At 38.1% G+C, this 26,699-nt stretch overlaps 1 protein-coding gene across 4 annotated transcripts in view; it reads right to left on the bottom strand.

Annotated features, from left to right (window-relative positions):
* Positions 1–16,601: 16,601 nt before the first annotated feature.
* The window catches only part of LOC145999692 (acetylcholine receptor subunit alpha-like), a 781,663-nt gene continuing 771,565 nt past the window's right edge, over positions 16,602–26,699 (bottom strand). For all 4 annotated transcript variants that reach the window (XM_083136909.1, XM_083136910.1, XM_083136912.1 and 1 more), the window contains one exon: positions 16,602–18,124. In XM_083136909.1, coding sequence (XP_082993035.1) covers positions 17,927–18,124 — 198 coding nt within the window. In that variant the 3' untranslated portion in view covers positions 16,602–17,926. The remainder of the gene's footprint in view (positions 18,125–26,699) is intronic.

The raw sequence follows: 26,699 nt of genomic DNA, 5'->3' as shown, positions 1-26,699 counted from the left end.
GGTCGTGATGCTGTGTGTCGATATTTGTACATACCCAATGCAGAAAGGCCGAAGCGTGACCTTGAATTTGATGTTTCCCGCTAGGGGTTCTAACACAGGAAATCACCCGTCGTTGCCATTCGTGCTTCACGTACTGCGATATCAGCATCACCGCGCATCAGGTTAGCATCACAGGTTTGCGGTTGAATACGTACGAGTGGAAGGAAGTGAACTTGACGAATTGGGCAAACCTCGCAATAGGCACGACCCATCGTGTACAGTGCACTGGTGTTCGTCGTCTACGGGTCGGCAGGTATCCAGCAATAGGGATGGCTGCATACACCGAAGAGGAGCTGGCAGACATGCATCTCATTTATGGTGAGACAGGAAGTAATAGCCATGCAGCACGGCGTTTAAATGGGGAACGTTTTCCAAAGAGGAGGCTTCCGTCGCACACCTTCTTTCAAGAGTGCATTCTCGACTTCGGGAAACAGGATCAGTGCTACCACCCCGTCGAGAAATTGGAAGACCACGAAGTGTGTGCACAGATTAGTTTGTGGATGCGGTGTTAAATGCTGTCACGGATCGTCCTTACACCAGTACTCGCGCTATAGTCAGTGTCCACAACACCTCCCATGTTAATGTGTGGCGCGTTCTGTCCGAAGACGGGATGTACCCTTTCAAACTTCAAAAGGTACAAGACCTCTTACCTCAGGACTTTGGCCCACGTGTGGTGTTTTGCCAGTGTTTTTTTCATCAGATGAAAACTATCCAGAATTTTGCGAACAGGGTGTTGTGGACCGATTAAACAACATTCGCCAAAACGGGCGTGTTCAATAGTAAAAACAGCCACGTTTGGGATTTTGCATATCCACATGCAATTCTTGTGGCACACCATCAGCACGGGTTTGCGGATAATGTGTGGTGTAGGATAGTGCATGACCATTTGTTTGGGCTGTACATTTCACTGTTCGCCTGTGTGGTGACACATATCATGCATTTCTTCGTGATGTATTGCCTGAACTGTTGGAGGACGTGCCCTTGGCACTGAGGCAAGGATTATGGTTCCAACACGATGGTGCACCACCACATTTCGACCAAAATGTGCGTCACTTCCTCAATGACTTGTTCCACAATCGATGTATTGGTAGGGGTGGGCCTATGCCGTGGCCAGCAAGATCGCCGGATCACTCCCTTGGACTTATTTCTATGGGGAGAGATGAAACGCTTCACCTTTCATGTCAGCCGAGGATCTAGTTGCAAGCATTACTGTCGCCGCAGCGACGATAGCAGACATCGCGGTGTTGTTTGCTCACACTAGACAATCGTTGATTCTGAGTTGTGATTTCTTTGTGGATCTTAATGGCAGACAGTTTGAAAATCGTCTGTGATGTGGTTCCCTCGGCACCTCGACTCTGCAAACAGTGAACAAACATGACGACAACCCATTCATTTAAACAAGAAGAAAATCTAAATTATTGCAAAATCTTAAGAATTATACATGCTATTTTTGTAGGTTTGCATCAAAATATTTCATGGCTCGAGTGGGGGCGGGGGGCGCATGGCCCTGTTGCTCCCCCTCTTGGTACGGGCCTGGTTTAGACATTCTCCGTTCAACAAATGGCGCACATGTTGCAGTTTATTAATAAGACAACCAATTTGTGATTTTGGGGAACATTTTGAAGACATAAAATGTCTGTGCCTAAAATAACAAAATATTTCGAGTTTTGGTGTCTTTTCTAATAACAAAAAAAACAACAAAAAAAACACGTGTGAGCCTGGCTTAAGTTTTTGTGTAATAAATGTTTTGAATCAGGGAAAGACCTTATACCCACCCTGTATTGAGAATTTAAGAGATATCAGGATACCACTTTTATTCGATTTTTGTTTATCATGACTAGAATTAGTTTATGTTGCATCGAGCATAGTTCAATGTTCGTATTTTATTTCAGAACAATTGACACCAAATGAAAGCACATTGAAATGTACAGAATGCTGGTACGCCAATATAAATGTTATGGAGAAACGCAAGAAAAGATGTGTTTTAAATCTGCTAATCCACTGAAAAAGTCATCATATTTGAAAGAGACCTAATTGAAATGTTTTAAATGAGTCACTCCTGTACCACATGTGAATCAAACTTGCATCTGTGCATATCGAATTGTGTATATATTATGTAGCCACTCACTATTAGTCTTATACTACCTACATATATTCATAATAATAATAATAATAATAATAATAATAATAATGAAATGAGCCGGACACACGAAAGATGCTGTAATGAACGTCTTCGTCGAAAATGATGTATGTAAAGACGGAAGCTCTCTTCGGACCCTGGGTATCATACACGCCAGTACCCAGGATTTTTTGAGGGGAGGGGGCCAAGCCCGAAACTGTGTATATATAGACTGACTTGAGTCACCTAAAATTGCCACCAAAAATATAATTAATTTTTCCGTACTTCCAATTGCACTAAAAGGAAAATGGGGTTTCCGTTAAAAAAGGTACGTTTGGGTTGAAAATCTTACTTACTTACGTATTTGAACATATTGTGTCCTGCGAAAGCAGCTTTTAATATTTATTATTGTTCCCGAAATATTTCCGGTGGTAATTTTAGGTGACTCGCCCTGTATATATGATTCTTGTAATGAAGAACATGTCTGAATGTGAATTAACGAAACAAAAAATGACATTTTCTTATCAAGACTGCATTTCGAAAAAGTGAGGACAGAGATTAAAAATAGTGAACTGTCCCCACAAAATTAGTACTTTTGGTAGCTTCGTATAAATGGTTAGAAAACTTAAATTACTAAATATAGTAAACTGTAGACTTCTGGAGTCTGCCTCTCTCCAGAAACAACCCATTCATTTGTGCAAAAAGAAAATCTAAATTCTTGGAAAATCTGAAAATTCGTCCATGTTATTTTTGTAGGTTTTTATAGGTTTGCATTAAAATATTTCAAGGCTCGAGGGGGGGGGGCAGGCCTCCTTGGCCCCCTTCTTGGGTACGGGGCTGATGATACCTCAGATGTTTTTTTCAGTGTACGTTCCTGCTTTGTCGATGGAGATGTGCTTGAGGTATCGTATGGCTGAAGGGAGTACGTGCTATGCGATTCGCAACTGTTTGCCTGCGTACCTCTTGTTGAGAGGCCCTGCAGCGAGGATAAAATGGCGGGTTGCTGCAGTGAACAACGTCGGAAGATTTCAAAGGATAAATATAAGTTTTATTTTTCGTGATTGTTGATATTTCAAGTTGAAATACTAGAGTATTCAACTATTAGGAAAATTATTGTTACGGCTTGATAAATATGATACCTGCGGTTTCAACCTTGCTGATTTATAAAATAGTGAAAGCTATACAGGGTGACTCAAAAGGCCCCTAACACATCCTATAAAGTGCAAAGGAGTTTAGTTGGGTACAAATGGTCATGATAGAAACCGGTTAGGCCTAGGGGGGATCCATATTGATGTCCCAAGCGGATATCCGACATCTTGAATTTAACTCATTTTTTAAAAAAAGGAAGAGGTGATGTGATATCAAGTCAGGCTAGAATTTCATGAGACATGCAATGGTGAAGGTTTTTTTTAATCTATCTTTAATTGTGGAAAGTTATGACTGCATGATTGTAACAAATGTCTCGATTTCGAGGTGTGAGAAAACAGTGCCAGAATGCTCCTAACACGTGAGCAATCAATCGAGATCATACTGCTGTCTGGGGAGAGAAGTTCACGTGCCATTGCAAATGATTTTAACGATATCCCCAACGAAATCCAGTGTCGCAAGTGACACTTGTGCAATTGGTGGATATACTATTCACAATATTCAACTCGACGATCCGGACGATCCTCACTGAGATGTTGTTCAGCTGAAGTTAAGAGGGGTCCAATTGGTGCGCTTTCAAGACCCGAACGATTGATAGTTGACTAACGCCACATTCTTGTGATAATCGGTGTGTGCTATGGTTTGTGGACTGTAACGAATTTGGATTTCCACATAAAATCAAATCCAACTTCCTTTAAAATCGCGCTTCGAGTTTTCAGCACCGCTGCATGATTCACGCTTCTAGCGTGTAACACAGTACATAGTTTCCTTCTTTTCCGCTAGAGCGCAACACCTTGCAACACTCACACCTTCTTTTGTTTTACTCAAATCACAATTGTAATACGGGTAAAAACGTAGTTGCTTGAGACAGTTGTTCGTCGAAAGTACGAGTATATCTCGCTTGACCTAGTTTTGTGTAATGATCAGTGGAGCAAGCTCATTGGGGCGGGGGTGGGGGAGGCATCACCCCTCAACCTTAGTCAGAAATCGTTCCTAGGGGGTCAAGGGAGGGCAAACATTGACAGCCAAGGGCACCTGCAGGGGAAACACTGAGGAGCAATTGCCCCCTCAATATCAAATGTTATGCAAATAAAATACATTTCGTAAAAATTTCTTGCTAAGCCAAGCGTCAGGTTAACCTTGCAGCAGGTTTTCGCATATGTAGATCCAAACGTGCGCGCAGAATATAGTTCCACTGAGACTGGTTCTATTCCGACACAACTGCATACTTGCAAGAAAACAGTTATTTAATTTGTAAAATACAGACAAAATAATATATCCATTAGCAGGTGTGGACTTGATCCGATGCAATCAATCACTGTGCAGACGAACTTGGATCCGCAGATTCGCCAATTGGAGTTTGTATTGCGCTGAGGAATCGCTGAAGCCCAAGTGCGAGTCGAGCAAGACTGAATACGTTGCAGAGCGCGTGGAATCCGTGATACCAGTGTTGCACATCCCACTATTTTACCCCTATGTTTATTGTGATTAATAATCGTGATATACAGCGGCGAGAATGGCTGAATCAAGGTCTCCTGTTCAGCGAGTGTTATTGTGGGCTTCATCCGAAGGGAAATGCTCTTCAAATCAAGCAAGTTGTTTAAAATGCATAATCCTCCTTACGGAAACAAGATCAAAGTAAAACAGGGCGTGAGGTGATTTGCCGTCAATGTGCGCACGAACTGTATCCCGGGTGTTGAATGATTTGCGGTTTGAGTTTAGGAAGAGGAAACGATTGTTTGTTGTTTGACGACAAAAGAATGTCCCCGGTATTAAAAGATATCTCCGTGAGAAGAAACATGTTTATTATTTGGACCAGACGTGTTTTCACTCTTGGAGAAGCGCGGGCGTTATATTGAATTTTTATATATATACCACCGTGCAAAACCACCGCCAGGGCTGAAGAAACCGACGAGAAAGGGAGAGGGGAAGGGGGAGGCTTATTGTTTCACCCACTGGCGGCAATGACGTCTTTGTTGAAGGCGCATATTTACTGTTCCGTGCAAAGAAAGGGATGGATGATTAGCAAGAAAGGGACAGACCAAGATTTGAATCCTGGTTTAGTGAAGTGATTCATAAATTGAAACCAGAGTAATAGCAGCAGACAATGCACCTGATTGTATATATCCCCAATAACAAATCATGCTTCTTTTTTTTTTTGCTGGTATAACTTGAAGTGCGTGTGTCTTACAGTAACAAAGGTTTTCGTAAATGTAATTTTTTATAAACCAAAAACAATAATTTGTCATTAAATTCAAGAGGGCCTGTCGTTGTTTACTTATATATTTTTATTTTTTTATTTTTGCGTGCTCGAAATATACACACATGCTCATGGGCGTCCGGAAGGGGGGGGGGGCAAGGGGACAGTGTCCCTCCTAGAAAATGAAAGTCAACCATTAATTATGTATTTCACACATATAATTTCATTTTAGCCACAATAATATGTGTTAATTATTGCATTAACACCATAAATTCAAATTTAACCAATGTTTTTTAGGGAACTACACTCTTTTGGGGGGAAATGTGACTTGTTTGCCCCCCTGGGAAAAAATAGCTTCCTTGCCCCTCCCTGGAAAAAATCCTGCGGACGTCCATGCACATGCTCTCATGTTTCGAAGATATTTCGCATTTATATTAAGTAATGACACATTTTTTAAATAATTTATGCGCCGAAAGTACTTCTAAAATGTTATGTTTCAGGAGACAAAAAGAAACACAAATATATTCCGCTTGACATGCATGCGGGTTTTGATGTGTTGTGCGGTTGGCAATACTGTGGATTTTCTCAGTGTCTGCGATGTAAGCAGCTCGGCGGTTGAGGCAAGACTGGCACCGAAGATTCTGAGCTCAGTTTTCGCGCGGATTGATACATAAAACCTGCTGCAAACTTAGCCTGACGCGCGGCTTAGCTTCGTCCGCAATGCCCGTTTTTTTTCACTTTTATGAAATTCAGAGCCGTTGCTAGGGTGCGGCGGGAGCCGAATGATCTGAACGAAAAAGGTTATAAAGGAGAGAATGCCATGGGGCCAAGGGCGACCGTAGAGAGGAGCCCAGGCCGGACTTACCCCTTCCCCTTGATATATTTAGAAAAACTTTATAAATTCAAATTTTTGGAATTGTAGCGTGAAAATATATACAACGGCAGCCGTCAAAGACAGCAGATTAAATGCTTATGTAAATTATCGTAGTGCTGGAGATGCTTCGTGAGAATTTTCTTAATTTTGGGAAAACGTCATTCCACGTTTCCCCAACCTTAAGCACTGTTGCCCCCCCCCCCCCCCCCACCGTCCTGCGGGCGACCTTGCATGGCGCCCCATGAAATTATTTGCAAACAATATTGATTTCAGTTTGCAAAAAGTTGGATCTAAAAATTTTCTTGATCGCTTCGCTCGCAATATAAGTTTGTTTTCTGTAATGTATTGTAAATTACCAGAGAGAGAAGGAAGATTTATCTTACCTGATTTTTGTCTTGAATACATAAACAATTGTTTTGTGAAGGAGCGTGCAAATTTGACAGACAATTTCTGTAATTTTTACTGTTGACTTATTTTGAGGTGTAGGGAATTGATTATGTAATGTATTTAAATAATATATGTTGTATATTTATGAATCAAAGAAACTTTGAATACGTACACAATTTAGTGTTAGCATGTTGCGTATGTATTTTGTTACTTTTCGTCGCTCCATGTTACATATGTGTAAAACATACTTTGTACATGAAATAATTATATTCGGAATGCATTTATCATGCATTTCTGTCTTTCAAAAATAAAGTTTGTGTGGTTGTTTTTCATTATTTATGTGATATTGAATGTTTTGAAAAAAAATTCAAATTGTTTGTTCCAACACAAATGCTTTAGCACCGACTGCTACTACGTTTTTGCGTAATTTACGAGGATAATAACATATTTGATACTACGACTACAATTATTATTATTATCTTTGTTATTGTTATTTTTATTATTATTGGTATGTTTATCCTGGTACTTCTCGCTCCACCCCCCACACAAAATTCGTGGTTGCGCTTCTGCTAAATAGTACATAGCCATGTAGACGTACCGTGTTCCTCGTGTAACTTGAGGTTGTATGCTGATTCAGTACAGCAGTTTGTGTATGTATGTAATGTATGTACAAAATACTGCTAAGAAGCCAGGTGTTTGATATTGGTATGAATTCTTGAGATTTTTTAGCTGCAGCATTATGGAAAAAAGGCCTCCATGATTCTTACCAATTCTTCAACTTTTTTTTTTACTGATTTAACGGCATGTTTAACCGGACACGAGTGTCTTAAACGTACAGTGAGATCCATAAGTAATACCGTGCAAATTGTCCATCACCATTTTCTTGCACTTTATTTGATTCAATAAGAGCTTCAAGAATTAAAAGAAAAGTAAAAACAAATCGTTGACAACTTCTGCACCAGCAAACATAAGAATCTATGGCTTGTAGAAAAGGGGAGTTCCTCGAAGGTGAACAATCAGTTCCAACCAGATAATAATCAAAACAAGTCGGAAAGTCTACAAAAGGTGACAATTGAACAGAAACAAGATAAGGGGATAAAGAATGTGCCAAGTGACACCAGCCCGGTGGAAATGTTCCCACCAGTAACTAAGGAGACCACAAAGGAAAAGCAACCGGAAACTTCGCACCTAGACAAACAAGAGGAAAAAGGAAGTGAAGAAATGCAGAATGACCAGATGTAGGACGAAGCGAACTCTGATGAACTTCCTACCGTCCCAGCGGCAAAGGACAACGTTCCACAAAAGGAGGAAAAGGGACCATCGAAAGAGTGTGAGCTGGAAAGTGAATTGAATAAAGAAGAAGAAAGTGAGGAAAGTGTCACTTCAGTGTCAAAATGGACAAAATCTCAGCAGATGGGTGCAAAAAAAAAAAAAAAACTGACGAAGAACTGCGAGAACACAGTTGCGAAGAGAAGATCAATGAAAGAGGTAGAAGTTATGAATAGAGTAATGAACAGAAAAAGTAAACCCCAAAACGTGAAATTTTATTTGGTATTTCATTTGTTATTTGTATTTTTTTCAACCGTATGAGGGAAGATCGGAAAGTACTATTCACTGTGTGGTACATTATTCATTTATTAATGGTGTACACCACTAGAATATGTGCTTTTTTTTTCTGCGCCATTGCTTCCTTTGGGAGTACTGGTATTGTCTGTCACGGTTATAGCCATTTCGGTTGTAAGAATTGTATCGATAGTTTCCCTGACCTCGATTGGGGAAACCTTTACTATTTCCTCTATATGCCCCCTAAAATAATTGTTTCTTTGAAAATTTCCTCTGCTTGCTGTCTGAAATGGTAGATCAGTGCATGCAGTTTTGTTATCTTGATCCATCATTTTGCTTTTAACTCCGCGTCCTGTTTTTCCAGACGTATCTCTTGAGACGATGGCCCTGGGATCGGGGACTCAACTTGATTAGTTTTTAATTGATCGAGTTCTGCCTTCATATCTCTCATCCTTTTTTTCGACCTCTGGACTAACCTGTGTGCAATCAGAGGCGCTGTTCCCAACCGTCCAATTTTGAATTGTGATCTGCTGCTGAGTGAGCATGTGAGCATCGTTCAGAACTGGACTTTGATTTAGCTGAGACGTATATGGGAGATTCGTTAAGTTGGGAAAGATATGGTTACGCATAGGAAGTGAAGAGCCATGTAGCGGGGGAGGAATGGTGGGGATCAATGTTTGACAATACCGTGCGTGCGTTAATGCTCGTTAAAGGTCTGTTTTTTTACTCTACCATGCGAGAATGAATCAAAGCTTCCTGGAGCTCGAAATTTTGTAACTGCAAAATGAGGTCTAAAGTTCTTTTAAATTGACGATTTGTTATGGAACCAATGTATTTGGACCGTAAGCCTGCAATTATATACGCCATAATTTGCTCGTCGGTTGCTCCAGTAAAGAATTTTTAGCGATTACGTAATCATGAATGAGTATTGCTTCCTTTATAATACTATTTGCATTGAACTTACTGGACGTGTAAGCTCCTTTGAAAAGAGTACTCAATTCATTCTTAATTTGGTCGTATGTCAGGTCATTAAAGTTAGGTCTTGTCTTTGAATAGGGGTAACATTTCTTTACGTCTCGCGTCATTCCAGTTCGCTGCTGTTGCAACACTTTCTATTTTCTTTAAATGCTCTATCTCTTTGGGATTTTGTCCACTAAAAGGAAAAGCGTAAAATGCTTGAGGTATGTTGGTAGCCATTGTAATGGGTGGTACTAATGTTCTATTACTAGGGGTGCTTGTCATGGGAGTTTTCGTGTTCGCTTGGGTGTCTGAATGCCTTGGAGGGATTGGGGGTAGGCTACGTTAGCAGTTTTGAATATGGTTACCGGTGGTGAGGGTGCTGCGACTGCAGTAGCTAAGTCTATGATGGTATACGTATAAGACAGGTGATTTCACTAATGCATTCAAGTAGTTACTCTCAGTATTTGTATTGTTCTTGCAGCCTATTTACTTAATTGGTTGAAAGATTACATCTAGTTCATCCTCGCTCTCGAATCTCCTCATTTATCATTGTTTACTGCGATATTTCCTCCCCAAATGATACTTCAAATAAATTCGCGCACAACTCTCCAGATTCTTCACTTCAAATGCTTGAGAATTTTGGTGCCTTAAGCGCACGATATCTGACTTCTTAACTTTCCTTTACTTTGTACTAAAATGCTACATAATATTTCCCTTTGGCTAAAAAAAAGTATGAAGAGAAACCGCATTTCACTGAGAATAACAATCTATTTTCTCATCGCATTTGCGAAAAATGGATTAGAGGCCCAAACATTCACCTTATCAATCCTATCTTTTTAATTTTAATTTACTTCATAGTGAAATGGATTAAAATCCCACATCTCCATCCACCTGACGTTTTCCTAGGAATGATGGATCGATCTGTGTTGATGTAGCTCACTGATCATTCATCCTTGATGGTAGAGCAACTCGCTGCTAATGCTGAGCTTCGTGGAAACGTGCGAGAGATTCTAATTACGTTCTTGATGGCAAAACACAACACTTGAGTTTAAACCCCTACAGACTGGATCAGCATGTTGATAGGAAATAACTGTCTCTAGCTGAGGAAGTGTTCCTTCGTAGAGTCGAAGCATGGACCGCTAAATCGAACGAGGTGTCCGTTTGTCGTGCGAGCCTGAGAGGCCAGACTCCTCTCTCCTTCTCTGACAAATATTCTCGAACTGACTGCTGGCTTGGAACCGACCACCAACCTTTCTCTTCTCAGACATTTATTCCAATTCAATTTACTCTATAATGCCGAGTCAGACTCTGGCCTTTTTCTTGATTGCTGCCTGTTCATTACGATGGCGATCAAGGAAGCTTGTAATGTCTGACAAGACATTCCGTAGATGGTTCTAGCAATTTCCTGATTTGGAAGGTGATGGATTGTAGAGTTCGTTGAACGTTTCATTTAAGATACCCTACGGATCGTTACGATTTTGTTGTTGAGAGGCCTGTCCTTATTTTATTTTTTTTGTTTGAGGGACTTAACCTCGCATGGCGTATGTGCTGATGAGCCCATAATATTAAAATGAATCAATCAATCAAATTAGTAACTTAATCTTTATCATATTGATTCGAAGGTTCTTTCAAAATAATGAAAATATTAACATGTAATTCTGGAGAAAGTTGGTGAATCCAAATAATTAGTCGTCATCCTGAATTTTTGGAAAATATTACATTCCTAATTAAAACTCTAATGAAGTCATGAAGTCATGGGGTGGAGGTGCAAAACAAAAAGAGGTATTTAATATAAGAAGTATATTGTCTTGTGTTTTTGTTGCAGCTATACCTATTGTGATAATTGTTATCGTTGCTGTATTTCAACTTGTGGTGACTACAAATCTCAAAATGCTCGTGGAAGCACACTTATTCTCACACCCAAGTGTCCATGGCTGGAGAACAACAAATCAACAAATCCAAGAAGACCTAGACCTAGGACAACTACAGAATCTGATTGCCAAAGAAGTACACAAGATCTGGAGTATGATTCCAACACATGGAAACGCAACAGTTATCAACATAGGAAGACAAGTACTCGGACGGGCATTACCAGAAACACTCGTCCAAGATGAACACACAGCAGCAGCAGAAAACATCTCAGCAGACACAAGAAAGGTTAGCCCTTCTAAGGATCATAAGCAAAAGTCGGCCCTTATAAGGACCACAAAAAGTCACATGGATTGTCGGCCCACCTAAGGACCACAATTTGGTAGGCTCATCTAGAACTACCATTACCACTACAAGGCAGATGAAACTCCTTACATCACACTTAGAAGCCAGGCTTAATGCGACACTTCACAAACAAACAGCCAAATTAGAAGAGAAGATCAAGCTGAGACGGAAGCAACTGGCAGAGGACAAATTCCAAGAAAGGAAATGGATTGACATGTCAGGAATTACTGTAGACCTCTCCTTGATCAGCAATTAAATCCCTTGATACAATGAAAGTTCTGTTTTTCTGATGTGTTGTTGCCAGTGGATATCTAGATATTTTGTAAGGGAAGGGATTTATTTCCAAAAATGTAACCACACTATTCTAGCTATGGTGTTTCGCAGTAACATTATTTTATGGGGAGTGTAGTTGTTTCGAACCGAATCACTATGCAGTTAATTTTTCACATTTCTAAATAAAAGTCAGCAAGGGGATACAAAACTCCTCAAAATTCATGGTGTCATTTCATGTGCACATTCTTGGAAAATTTGAACATACAGGAGTACTAAAAAATTTAAAATGCCAGAAGTGTGTTATCTTAAGTGTCTGTTGTAACTATATTTTTATCTCTCTATTCTCTCTCTCTCTCTCTCTCTCTCTCTCTCTCTCTCTCTCTCTCACACACACACACACACACACACACTTACAGTGTGCGGTAATTTAAAATCGGGACTGTTGCTGTAAAATAAATTAACAAGTGTTGATAGAAAGTTACTTACCTGGGGGTCATTCAAAGTTGGACCCTCCTGCATCGACAAGTCGCGCCCTGCCTATCAGCGCATGGAGGATTGCAGGAATAAGTTTCATTCGTAGCCTTCTTGATTGTTGGCACATCATCAAAGTAAGAACCTTTCAGTGCAGTTTTCAATTTAGGAAATAAAAAATAATCTCACGAACAAGATCCGGTAAATAGGCAGGGTGTGGAAACAAACAGATTCCTCTTCGGGCCAAAAAGTCTTCCACAATCACAGCCTTGTGATTTGGGGCATTGTCATGAAGGAGCCCTCACAGGTGATATTCTTTGCATGAAATGATTCAGTATCTCAAGATAAAATTAGCAGTAACAATTAGCAGGAATTCCTTGTGCACAACTCTGTCCTGCTTTTGCTAATTTGTTAAATAATATATAAAGAATGCTTAAGTATGGCTTAAAGTTAAAACTTTAAAAATAGATTCAAAACAATCAGTGGCGTATTATGCGTTGAAAACCGAGGCTATCTCACCATGCCGTAGTATTCGAATATAACTGCAGTGAACATGCCAAGTGGCTTGTTCACTGCAGTAAGTGAACCAACACAGTGAAATTGTTAAAATTTTGCTCTGTTGGGATTTACAGAGCTGTCCGCCCATGGCTCTATGAGCGTCCCACAATTGGCAGAGGTGGGTTATGGCTGGTGGACTACTTCGTGGTCCTCCCAGCTAGATCCGCTGACCAACGACAGGTGCGGTCCTCCATTCATGTCGGTTTATGGCTTAGAAGTGACAACTCTGCACTGTAGAAATACATGTTAAGAATCAGCAATATGAGGCCATGGAAGTTCCCAAGATAAAATATTCCGGAGGTAAAATAGTCCCCCATTCGGATCTCCGGGCGGGGACTACTTTGAGACTAAGGATAAGATAGATCTACATTAGGAATAAGTATAAGAAATAGGCACCTGGAATGTTCTGAGCCTTTACCGGCCAGGGGTATCTTAGTCTACAGTTAATGAGATAGTTAAGTACAAATTAGATACACGTAGTAGCTGTCCAGGAAGTTGGGTGGCCAGGAGAAGGTAATTGTAAAACTAAGATTTATACTTTATTCTACGGTGGTACTGAAAATCATAATTTTGGAACAGGCTTCTACATAAATAATAGAATCATCATGAGTTTTAAAACAGTAGAATTTATTAATATTAATATATCATATGTTCTTTTACAAGGTAGGTGATGTAAATTGTTTTTAATAAACATTCATATAACAACGGAAGATAAAGATGATAATACTCAAGATGATTTTTATGCAGAGTTAGAACAGGTCATTGATGAATTTTCCCAGTATGATATGAAAATTCTGTTAGGTGACTGTAATGCACAGATTGGAAGAGAAGAGACAATTTAAACCCACTATTGGCAATTCATGTATTCATGAATTAACTAATGAAAATGGAATAAGATTAATTACTTTGGCAACCTCAAAGAATTTAATTGTGAAAAGTACCACTTTTAAACATAAAGATATCTATAAATATACTTTGTCTTCTCCAGATCGTAATACTCATAATCAGATAGATCAAATTCTCATTGAGAAAAGAAGGCATGCTAGTATAATTAACACTCGTTCACTTAGAGGTGCTGACTGTGCCAGTGACCATTATTTAGTAATTGCTAAATTAAGAGAAAGACTCTCAGTGGTAAATCACAAACAACAAAATCTAAAAGTTTAAAAATTTAATACAGGAAAATTTGCTGATGAAAGAATTAAGAAAGATTACCAAATTAAACTGTCAAACAGATTTGATATTTTGCAGGATTTGAATGATGATAAAGATATAAATGGAACAGACTTTAATAAGAATTGTGAGCATATACGTAATGCAATAGAAAGTATAAGATACAATAAACCAAGAAAAAGTAAGCCGTGGTTTGATAATCTAAAATAAATAAGAAATCAGGCTAGACTTAGGTGGTTAAATAACTCCTATGATACAAATTTAAACAATTATAATAGAATAAAGCGAGAAGTTAACCACACGTTTAGAATTCAAAAAGGAAAGAGATTACTTAAAAAGTAAAATTAACGAAATTGAAACAAACAGCAAAAATAAAAATATAAGAGATTTATATAAAGGTGTAAATGAGTTTAGAAAGGGGTGGCAACCTAAAGTAAACTTGGTAACAGATAAAAATGGTACATTTTTGGCTGATCCCAGGGATATTTTAAATAGATGGAAGAACTACTTAAATGAACTTCTAAATTATCATAACGGAGATAAATCAAATGCAAAGAAAGTACACATAGCAGAACCTTCAGTACCAGAACCTAACTTGACTGAAATTAAAGATGCCATTAAAAGGCTAAAGAATAACAAAGCACCTGGCAATGACTTAATACAAGATGAGTTAATTAAATATGGTAGGAATTCATAAATATATCAAATTCATAAATGAAATTGTTTAAGTGTCAAAGAGAACTTGTGAAATCTTGTGTTGATGAGGTACTTCAGTATCCAACAGTGGTTATGTGGTTCACTATACTAATTCGCCAAGACCGGAAAAGTGCCAACAAGCACCCAGAAACATCAAAGTGACGCTTCTTGTTGACAAAGTCGTCGTTCTTTGTCACAGTGCCGAAGGGAGTTTCCATGAACAATGAGCATTGCCGATTTTTTCTGGAGAATCACATTCGTTTAGTTATTCGTTAGAAACGACCAAAGCACAGAGTTGTTTGTCTTTTTCACCACAACTCAAAGTGCGATATGTTCAATTCGTTGGGCAACTGCTTAGGAGTGGGACTGACGAATGGTAAAGCACCCTTCCTACAGTCCACACGCGAGGTCTTCGGAAGCTACAAGAACATCATTTATAAGTGTTATAACACTTATAAATTAGGTACCAAAAAAAACGATATCTAACAAATTAAAATATTCACAAGTAATAAGAACGTGGCTTAAAGAGACAGTCGAAATAATAGGAATATGTTAGAGAAACCTCAGGTGTAGTAACGACACTTGGGCTTTCTATAGCATAGTAAATTGAAAATATGAGTTATTTTATTTCTGTAACAAAAAGTAACGGAAGATATGAATGGGCAGCGGTATATCCGATAGAGTGGCATTTACTAAAATTCCCTGCAAAAATGCCAGGCCATGAAAAATTCGTAACATACTGTATTATTGTAGTGACAAGTAAACAAAATTAGTCAAGCTTCTTATAACAAATATCTGAATCATTATAGTGTGCATTATTATCGCTAAACACCATGATATTTCTATAAGTTCTGTTATGGTATAGATAACCGTTGGTTGTGGTGCACACAATGTAATACCTTATATCATTTCTTAGATTAAACCACAATTTTTTTATTGATTAGATATCATGAAAAATGAGAACCATATATGTGAATGGGAAAAAAATGAAAACAATTGTGTCCTGGCATTCACATGGTACACTAAATTCATTGCCTTTTACACAATTTTCTTGATCTCACAAATTGAAATATTGTAATTTTCACAGAACTGGAAAAAATTAGGATACACATAATTTGCCCCTCTGCGTCCCTACAAAAGACATGTGTAATAATCTGTAGCCCATCATCATGATTTTATTTGCGAATTAAATTAGCAATGTGGTATTAGTGTATTCGCTTCACAGGCAGAGAACTGAAGACAACAGGAAATGTAATTTAATTCCATTACATCATAAGAACGAGGTAACCTTTGTAATTAGTAACACTATAATATATAACAAAATAAGAACTCGATTGTCTTCATTTTCTTTTCGTAATATTTGGGTAATGCGTTTCCAATTTTGGGTTCGAAAATCAATTTAACAAACATTTAAATCTTGGAAATATACTTGACCATTTCTGCATGAATGGCCAACTTTTACGGCGTTTCTTAAGTGAAAATAGTTGTAAAGTTATGAACCTATCTCTCTTTCAAACGAAATGTTTTGTTGAAAGAATTCTGCATCAATACTGATTACAATTATTGTAGATGTTTTTTTTAGAAATGGTGTAATAAATTGTTTGCTACTGTATGTGCTTCTGAAACGCAATGACATAAATGCCATTGTGATTTCCACTTGGGAATAGTACCCAAAAATTTTAGGGAATTGTTACTTTACTTTTATATGTCAATACCGATAAATAATATTTAACTGCATTGTGATAATTATGTACAAGAGATTTAATTATAATAATACCAATTACTTAATATATAAGTCAATCAATATTGAGGTTTAGAAATTTTCAAATCATTCACCAACAAATAAAGTAAAGCAAATATTATAATACATATCAACTAAAGCATTTAAAAAATATTTAAACTACAATAAATTGAAAAGATACCCCTGTATATTTATATATCGCCTATGTTTAATATCCTTAACATTTTTACAATGTAGAAAGTACATACGTGTTAGCGACTGCGATACATAACAACTGAGCGATATAGAAGCATATTTCTCAACCATTTCTCCCCACAAAATACAAACAGGAGATTTAAACATCAAATGGCATATTCAGAATTGACCGATAAATAACATTGACTTAATATCATGTCATATATAGAAGCTCTAAGATATAATATATATATAGTTTCATATACGATATAAGCATGCACAAAACTAACGAATGTATTTAACGTGTGAATTCTTGAAGCAACGATTTTGTTTAGTTCATTGTTTAAAAATAGTAGATGTTTCATTGGGTGTAATTATAGATAGTTTTGATTGTTTAAAATCTTGAAGTAAATATTTCCCTTAAACGATATGTATAGAGCCTTATACGAGTATTCATGAAAGCATTATGTATTTTTATTATTTTTGACTTAGTCAATTCGTTTATAAGCCATTCATAAAAAAATAGTAGGAGGAGTTCGAAATTTAAAAATATAACTTAATTGCGAAAAAGGAATATAGTATTTATTTGACAATTTACAAAAATGTTTTATTTTTAGTTACAGATTATAAATGTTTTAGGTGGGCAGATCAAACAAGAGTGGTGTGTAAAGCAATAGGTTTGTTTAGTACATACAACATTAATGTCCATTGAGGGTATCGGATACTAAAATATTTTTTACTTTAGGTTAGTGCTACAATTTAAAACTCAGACTAACTTGTTAGTCTAGTTTTTACTGACAATTCGGTTTACTTTTATCATTAGAGTTCTTTATAAATGAAAAACATGCGATGTTTTTTGTAAAATATAGAAATTTATAAGAAAGTTTGATCTGTCCTAAATAGATTTCTCATGTCCTTTATAAAGATTATATCAATTGTAACTAACGTAACATAACAATCCACAGCCTACTCTATCGAAGGTTAATGTGAGTGATTTGGAAACATCTCTTAATAGTGTGTTTGGTGTTAAACAATAACACATTTGCACAGGAGAAGAAAAATATTTAACAGCTGAGCAATGAAAGGGTGCTTCCACAGTAACACCTTGGTCTTGTATGATGAAAAAACCAACTACTTTTTAAACTCTCAACACTTTTCGAAAACAACAGCAAGAAATCCTTCCATCCTGTTCTGGCACCACTGTGCTCTTTGCACTATGCACACTGGAGTTTTTGTATGGATTTGTGCGCCAACGGGCCCTTTGTAAGGGCAACAGTTTCCAGTTTGTCCCTTGGAAGGAACTGTGTCTTGTATTGTCCTATGAAAAGATGCAATGTCCTATAGTCTTGTCTCTATATGGGGTTTTGCGGTACTTGATGCAATTTCCGAAAGTCTCACGTCTATGGGGATCCTATCGTCGTACAGTGTGGGGGCTTGGAGGATGATACCCGCCGTTCCAACCAACACAGCTAACGTGAAGATCCATAGAAACAGACGATCCAGCACCATGGCTACATACTTCCAATCCTCTTTTACCTGAAACAAAAAATCACGTCAGACACTAGTTGAAATTCTTGGAAGTTCAATGATAAAAATTTACAAAACTCAAATTGTATATGTTGCAATTAAAAATATATACATAATAATATATTTGAGTGTGGTAGGTATAAACAAGAAAGAAGGACATTCTAAAAGACACTTATAAACTTTAAAATTCCTCTTCCTCAGTGGCTTGAATAGTTTATTTATTAGCCTAATCTTGCTATGGGATATATATTGTTATCTGTAAGCTATGGCAAAAACTGCAAAAAAGGGATAATCCGAAATAAATATCTAAATAAATATGTATAAGTGTGTGTGTGTGTGTTTATGTGTATATATATATATATATATATATATATATATATATATATATATATAACTACTCTGAACTGCACACACAAATAGTTTTACAGTGAATGAAAATATATATGATACTACTACTACTACTAATAGGCTAATAATAATCTCTGGAAAGAAACTGAAGCTTGAAGCAATTCACGATTACAAATTAGTTGCAAAAATCTTAGAAGGCTATTACAATGTTCTTAAGTTCCTCCAAAATATCTATACGAGATACGCCATTCGTGTAAAAGAAAACAGTGTCTCAATAACGACCTGTAGAGAATATGCAATAATTATTTTCTAAACACCATTGTCAAGTAAGTATCATAATGAATGTAGCTGTTTCTAGTGATACCTCCATATTTTAATGTTCTTGCATGTATATTTGAATGCACTTGTTATGTATTTTGCATTCCTGTTGTGCTTTTGTTATGTATTACTTTCTTGTCAAATTTGTATTACGAATTTGTAACATAGATATTCTTGTATCAACTGTTGTGTCAAGGCTATTCATCTGTTGTTCAGCAGTGTGTTTATGTGTGAAGATCGGATATTAAATAAACATATTCTTGATCGCTTCTCGGCCTCCCCGATGGCGCAGTGGTGGTGTAGTCACCATGTAATCAAGGGGTCCCGGGTTCGATACCCGGGGGAAGCACCCACTTTAAACTGTAGGTCCAGTCCAGATTAGCCTTACTGTGCATAAAGTGGACTTAAAACAATTCAATCAATCAATCAATTGATCGCTTATCGTCACGTCGAAGATGAGAAAATATTGACATGAAGTAGTCTAGAAAAGAATAAAATTTAATGTACTGGATAGATATCTTTACACATTCTCAGATATAACGAATATCTGAGAATGTATTACTTACTCGTATTAATTGTGGATTGTTTGTAAATAAAATCAGCCAATTAATATATATTTTTGCTAATAAGAGTTATATTCTAGAGGGAACTGGAAATAAATAAGTGACAGCAGCATATTTACGTAAATTACAAAGGTATTCCCTTCGAATTTCGCTGTGTCATCAACGCATATACGGGGACTGGAGATAGGGTGCAACAATTCGGAATCTCGTCCATCCTGGAGGTTATGTGATCATCACCATGCTCCGGTTGCTTTTACTCCAGCATGGTTTCTGCCCTGTCTCAATTCATTAACGACTGGGTGAACTCCAGACTCGCTTGATGCAGTGATATTTTTGGAGAATTCAACTCTCGTCTCTCACTTGATTGTTATGTCTTACTGACTGGTTAATGCGAGTTATAAATGTTATTTGGAAACTCAAGATCAAATATGTAAGAAATATATTTAACGAATTAATCTGTAATATTGAAAATATAGTTTATCAATATATTTACGTTATATTACAGTGTACATCCAGGGATGATTTCTAGAGTAAAAATTTCAATTGGAAATTTATCTTACAATATTCCTGTATATATATCTCATCAATTCGTACATGGTTACAAATCTCTACGAGTAAAGACAGCCTGAACGTGTTGCTGATCACATCACTTGCATTCTTGCTGACATGGAACTTGTGACGAATCCTTCCCCGATATTCTCTATGTGCCTTAATGGCAGGTGCAATGCACAGGCAAAAACATTGCTTTTTAACTTTTTGTATAATTTACACATACACACAAGTTATATGGTTTAAACTTGTAAAAAGTAATCCAATTTTTACAAATACAAAACCGTAATATTTCAACACGCTAGCGATAATAACGGATCTACTTTACACTTTATGAAAACAATAGTAATGTGTTATAATCACTTTATAAAATATAAAGTAGAAATGGTTAAATGGAACAAAAGGCTTGTACCTTAACTTCACCATCCAAAACAAGAAATTAAATATAAAAACGAATTTTATCGAAACATGTCTTCATTACGTGCAAGCACAGCCCGCTAAAAGAATCTTAATATCAAATGTTACGCTAGAATAATAATATATTATACAACTAAGTAAATTGTAAATTACTAAAAGTTTATTTTCTTTTTAATTTCATTGTAAAAATTGGAACAGCCTTCAGTTTCATAATCCTGGATTTAAATTCAAGTAATATATTTTATTTTCCTTCCATCCGCCTTGCATTATAAATATATATGTATATAAATTCCACTTTAAATTCTCAAATTCTTCACAGAGCTCACTTTTAACAACTCAGTCCGTAAGTCTATACCTATCTTCCACAGTCCCCTCCTATGCACTGATCAAATAGCAGAACGACCGTTTAGAATGGGCGCCAGAGCTGATACTGAGTTTGCAACACTTGCAGCAATGGACAGGTCTTTGACATTTGCAAGGAATGGCTGATCCTCCACCCCAAGTAACGACCCTCGAAGACACCCCTCCTCGACCGCCGGCACACATTCCAAGGCGCCGACAGACCTGAAGCAAGTGCTTTCGAGCAGTGATGTCAAAAGCAGGGAAATTTCCCTCGGCACAGGGAAATATGAGGGTGAAAAGGGAAATTTAATGTAAAATAGCTAAAAAAACAGGGAAATTTAGGTCGTGTCCGAAAGGTGCAAGACCGTACTTGAAGCGAGCATCCTCCGAGTATGTTCTTGGAGTGTGGTCTTCAAGTCGTGGACTGGAAGTGTTGTCTTTCGAATTGCACTTCGACTGCAGCGCCAAATACGATCAGGAGATAAAACTTAGTACTCGTAGTTTTCTTCGCCATTTAAACACTTGTTTTTCACAATGGAAATCACATAACATTTTCAAATGCTCGTACACATACATTTCCACACATTAGAAGAAATTTAAACAACAACTTGCTGGCCCATAACGTATATCTACCTGCGTCGCTGGCTTTCTACCTCCGTGATTTTAAACAAATGAACGACGAGTGCGGAAACCACGTGACCTAGTCACCAACCATCTGTACTGCACGCTGTGTACTTGCGTGCTTCTGTTCTTGGCGCTTTCGAACTGTACTAGGTGACGTCACTTCCGCCAAGACCATACTTCAAGTCTGCACTTTGTACCTTTTGGACACAGCCTTAAACTCACATTTTCGTTTCATTCTTTTAAAAAGTTCGATTTTTTTTTCAGCGTGTACTTTTTCCAAATGAATAGTTAGCAACAGTGACATTTTTCAGTAAGCTTTATTTCCCCCTGTTAGAGATGACCTTGGCCGGTCAGTCTTATATTTATCACGTTTCCTAAAAAGGCCTCAAGGCACGAGCCGCCCTGCACCTGGAAATAATTTGGGACGCGATTTTCAATTTTTTTTCTTGCTCCATCCATCATTTCAGAACGTGTCTTAGTGGCTGTGTGTGTGACTTTGTGTGTCCTGTGTCGTTGCAAGGAGAATGGAAGAGGTGACTGATAGGAAGCTACCTGCAACTCCCCAAAAGGTTAGAAAACGTCGTGGGGATTTATCTGCGGATGAAAAGATATCTGGGAAACATGTGAAAAAAATTCATATTGAGTGGCTGCCCATTACTTCACACTTTTATGATTTTCATAAATATTTAATAATAATAATAAATGTTCCTCAGGCAAAACAGGCGTCAAAAGAAAAATATTAACAGCAGGCCCCTAGCTAAGCTTTGACAATGGGTGGGTTTCAAAGTCCGACAATCATTGCGCCGCAGACGAAAATATTTTTGGTTTGGGGATTTTTTCAATACATAAGTGTCTTATTTTAAAATTAAAATATTTATTTGAGGATAATTATATTATGAAACTATGATCAGTTTCTAGTATTTTATTCAATGGGGGGGGGTTAACCCACTAAACCCCCTTATTTACGGTCCCGATTAACAGTTATAGTAATACAAAGATAGAGCTTCAGATGTGTTTTGAAAATCGAGGGAAATTAAGGTCAAAAAAGGGAAATTTTACACTGGTAAAAGGGAAATCCTGCATTCGGAGATTGGCAACACTGCTTTCGAGGCTGTACCCTACCCTGCCGGACGTCCGGCTAGGGGAGGAGAAAGGCAACATTCACGTATGTCACTTGAAAGTCCGATCGCTCGACAACAAATTCACAGAATTTTCCGCATCTGAAATATCAAAATTTGACGTTATCACATTGAGCGAAACATGACTGCAGACATGGGCGTCCGGAAAGGGGGGGGGGCGGGCAAGGGGGAACCGTGGCCCCACCCTGGAACATGAAAGTCAACCAAAAATCATGTATTTCACACATATAATTTCAGTTTAGCCACAATAATATGTGTTAATTATTGCATTAACACCATAAATTCAAATTTAAGCAATGTTTTTTTAGGGAACTACACTCTTTTGGGGGAAAATATGACTTGATTTCCCCCCACTTTTGGTTTTAAATACCTCCATTGCCCCTCCCTGGAAAAAATCCTGCGGACGTCCCGACTCTCTATATAGCATCCCTAATTTCAATCTGTTTAGAAATGACCGAGATACAATAGTAGGTGGCACCGCTATCTTTGATAGGAACAGCTTTCTTACCTCTCACGTAGCCTCGGTCAATCAAGGTGACCTTGAAGGGCTTTGGGTGAAAGTCTCGTGTTCTAAACCAAATAAAAGTGTTATTGTTGGCTGTGGATAAAGACCTCCTAGCGGTTCGGTTAGAAGAGCGTGCGAAATCTTGCAAACGACGATCACAAGCTTACCACCAAAGCCAACCATCCATATGAACGTAAATCTACTGAAAGATGACCAAGACACAAATACATTATTGGAAACGTTATCAGTTCTAGGACACAAACAACTAATTACTCTGCCTACAAGAATTACGTGAACATCGGAATTGTTAATCGACCACATTTATTCCTCGAACCCTAACTTGTACAGTTACACGAACTGTCTATGAGGACATGAGTGACTATTTTCTCGTTTACACCACACTTAAAATTAATATAACGCCAAGGAACCTAATTACTACCCGTAAAATTCACAATATATATGAACCCGATTTTTTTTTTCGAAAAAGTAAACCATCTGCAGTCTTTCATTTTGACTGCACTCGACGAATTTGCTCACTTGAAAACACTCAGGGTGAGAGAAAGCAGTAAGTCCTGGATTACCCCTCAAATTATTAAATTAATATCACAGAAGAACCGGTTGTTCAAGAAAGCGGGGGATCCTTCCTGCGACTATACGTGGGAGCAATACAAATCTTTTAGGAATCATTGCACAACAATTACTAGGCAGGCAAAATTACTACAGAGATATGGTGAACCACACCACTAGCAATAAAAGCTGCAAAGGTTATAAATGAGATCACGGTTAGAATCAAAAACAACAATTAATCACTTACTAGTCGACAATGTCCGCCTAACAAGCCCGCCCGATATAGCTCATTATCTGAATATTCATTTTTCTAATATCTGGGAATCATCGACGCACGTTAATCCAAACAATTCAGGCGTAAATATACTAAGACAAGACCCCAATTCGACTATTGTCAAGCAAATTGAAGAATTCATATTAAAATCTGTCACTGTCGATGATGTTTTGTCAATTCTTAATAAGTTAAACGTAAAATAGGCGGGAGTTTCGGATGGCATTCCCAACAGCGTTCAGGTGGTGTTGACCCCACTTATAGCGGAGCGCCTAGCCGACATAATAAACACGTCCTTCAAACGTGGCCAGTTTCCAACAAGCTGGAAGCACTCCATAATAACACCAATCCACAAATCTGGATCTCCTACCTTAGGGTCTAACTATATGGCTATTTCTCTAACCACTACTTTGAGCAGAGTTTTAGAGAGAGTAATGGACAGGCAATTGACTACCTTCCTGGAAACAAATAATCTTATGTCTTATCGACAATTTGGATTCAGAAAGGATGTGTCCTCGGAATTATTGTTACTTAGTTTAGTTAATGAATGGCGCGAGACACTGGACCGAGAAAACAGTCCCCTGGTTGAATTAATTTCCCTGGACGTATTTGACAATGTTGACCACAAGTTGCTACTAGGGACGTTCAATATATACGTTTCCCTGTGCTATAAAATATTGTAAGCAATGCCGTTAAAAAGAAGCACATGGTTGACAAGCGTCATCCTTCGTCTACAAGGAACAACAATTGATTCGTTATCAGACGTGAAGGCGCATGCGCTCAAGGGCGAAAAGTAAATGCTTGTTCGGAAAACGCGGGCTCGCGTCATAAGGAGTTCAGAAGCATGGATGTTAAGGGCGTTCTGCTTAAGGACTTTTGGAACGAGGAAGAACAATTCATGCTGACCGTTATTGTCAAACATTGGATAAACTGAAAAACGCAATTCGACATAAGCGACCAGGTCTCCTGTCAGCTGGTGTCATTCTTCTTGACGATAACGCTCGCCCCCACTCAGCAGTGCAAACACAACACAAAATTGAAGAATTGGGGTGGGAACGGCTTCCCCACCCTCCATACAGCCCCGATTTAGCGCCGAGTGATTTCCATCTATTTCCGGCGTTAAAGTCTGAATTGCAGGGTTACCGTTTCGAAACAAATGAAGAAGTGAAGCGTAATTTGAGAATAGTGCTCAATAGCCAGAGCCCTGATTTTCTTGCAAAGGGTATGGACAAATTGGTGCAACGGTGGGACAAATGCCTGAATCTCTATGGGGATTATGTGGAGAAGTGAGGAAGGATCCTCCTACGCATGTATGTATAGTTTTCTAATGTAACTTAAAAATAAAATATTTTACAGCATACGGAAACTTATATATTGAACGACCCACGTACTACAAAAAATAAAGGATAGATTTGGGTTCCATAGCAAAACAATTCTCTGGATGGAAAGTTTTTTTCGCGAAAAGAAAAATCTCAACGAAAGTAGGATGTTCACTTTCCACCTAGCAGTCAGCGTCCTCCGGCATTCCACAAGGCTCTATACTACCTTCTCGTCCATGTTGCAGAAACGTACCAGGATGTAACGGAGAAAATGGAGAACTCATTCCCCAAAGTACTAAATTGGTATAACATCAAGCGACGCCAAGGGTCCCGGGTTAGAATCCCGGTCGGGCTTGGTTGTTTGTGAATGTCCATTCATCAATTTCATCATTTCATCACTCATCCCCATCTTCGCAAATTAGCCAAGAGGGAAAAAACGCGAAGTAAAATAAACTAAATCAATCAATCAATCAATGGTATTACATCAACAACCTGAAGCTTAACGTTGCAAAGACGAAGGCCATGGTGCTTCATACCGGTAAGGGAATCCCGGCTAACACGATAGATATTACCCTTAATGACGCCAGAGTACCTTTGAGCAATCATTTAAAGTATCTCGGAATCATTATCGACCCACAGCTAAATTTTAACCTCCAAATAAATAACTATATTCGTAAAATCTATCACCATATTTACATATTTCGTAAATATCTCAACAGAAATCTTAGTAGACATTTCTACCTTTCCTTTATTCGTCCCGCATTCGAGTATGGTGCTAGTCTTATTTTTGACGGTAACTTTACTCATCTGAAGAAACTTGAAACTATCCAAAACAATTGCTTACGAACCATTCACATGCACCCCCAACAAAATTATTCCCAACAATTGCGCAAATTTTTCAACATACCTACAGTCACTTCGAGAATAAATTACATCTACCTGAATAAGGTATTCCATAGTATTCATAACAAATCATCTTCATTTTTGCATCATAGGTTTAAGCTCCGTTCTGAGTTCAGTACCCGAAACACCAGATCGTCCTTACATAGAGACCTAGTAATACCCAAACCTAACAAAACCAGATTTCGTCAGAAGTCCTCCTCGTACCTAGCAGCGGTAACCTGGAATTCATTCCCGACGGAGGTCAAACCCAGTACCAGGAAAGCGCAGTTCTGTCGTCTTCTACGTTCACATGCCTATAAATTCTAACTCACAGTAATATTATTTTCAGTGCTTACCTCCTATCCCCAACGCACATATGATTTAAATTTTCATCCCTATCCTTTTCAAACAGTAATTCCATACTCACTCATATCCAAACCCATACACCTTCTTTTCTGTAAAATAACACTCAAACTTTCCTTATTTCATTGATACTATGTAACACTCTACATGATCATGTAAATTCATCTCATCTTCCTTAGATGTATATACAGAGCATTCCCTGACATTCGGTACAAGACTCGGCGGCAAGCGGCCCGCCATCAGCGCTTGTCTTTCCCGGTGAACGTGTCCGCGACAGTCGCACGCTACAGTCTGTTTTTTTCGCTCTCCCTGCCTTCGCTCTCTTTCCCTTTCTGTTGACGTTGCAGACTGACGCCAGTATAATCCTCCCTCGGAAG

Source organism: Lepisma saccharinum, chromosome 15, assembly GCF_977018435.1.
Source record: "Lepisma saccharinum chromosome 15, izLepSacc3.1, whole genome shotgun sequence".
In the NCBI taxonomy this organism is placed as follows: domain Eukaryota; kingdom Metazoa; phylum Arthropoda; class Insecta; order Zygentoma; family Lepismatidae; genus Lepisma; species Lepisma saccharinum.
This window is presented reverse-complemented; position numbering and strand designations above follow the sequence as displayed.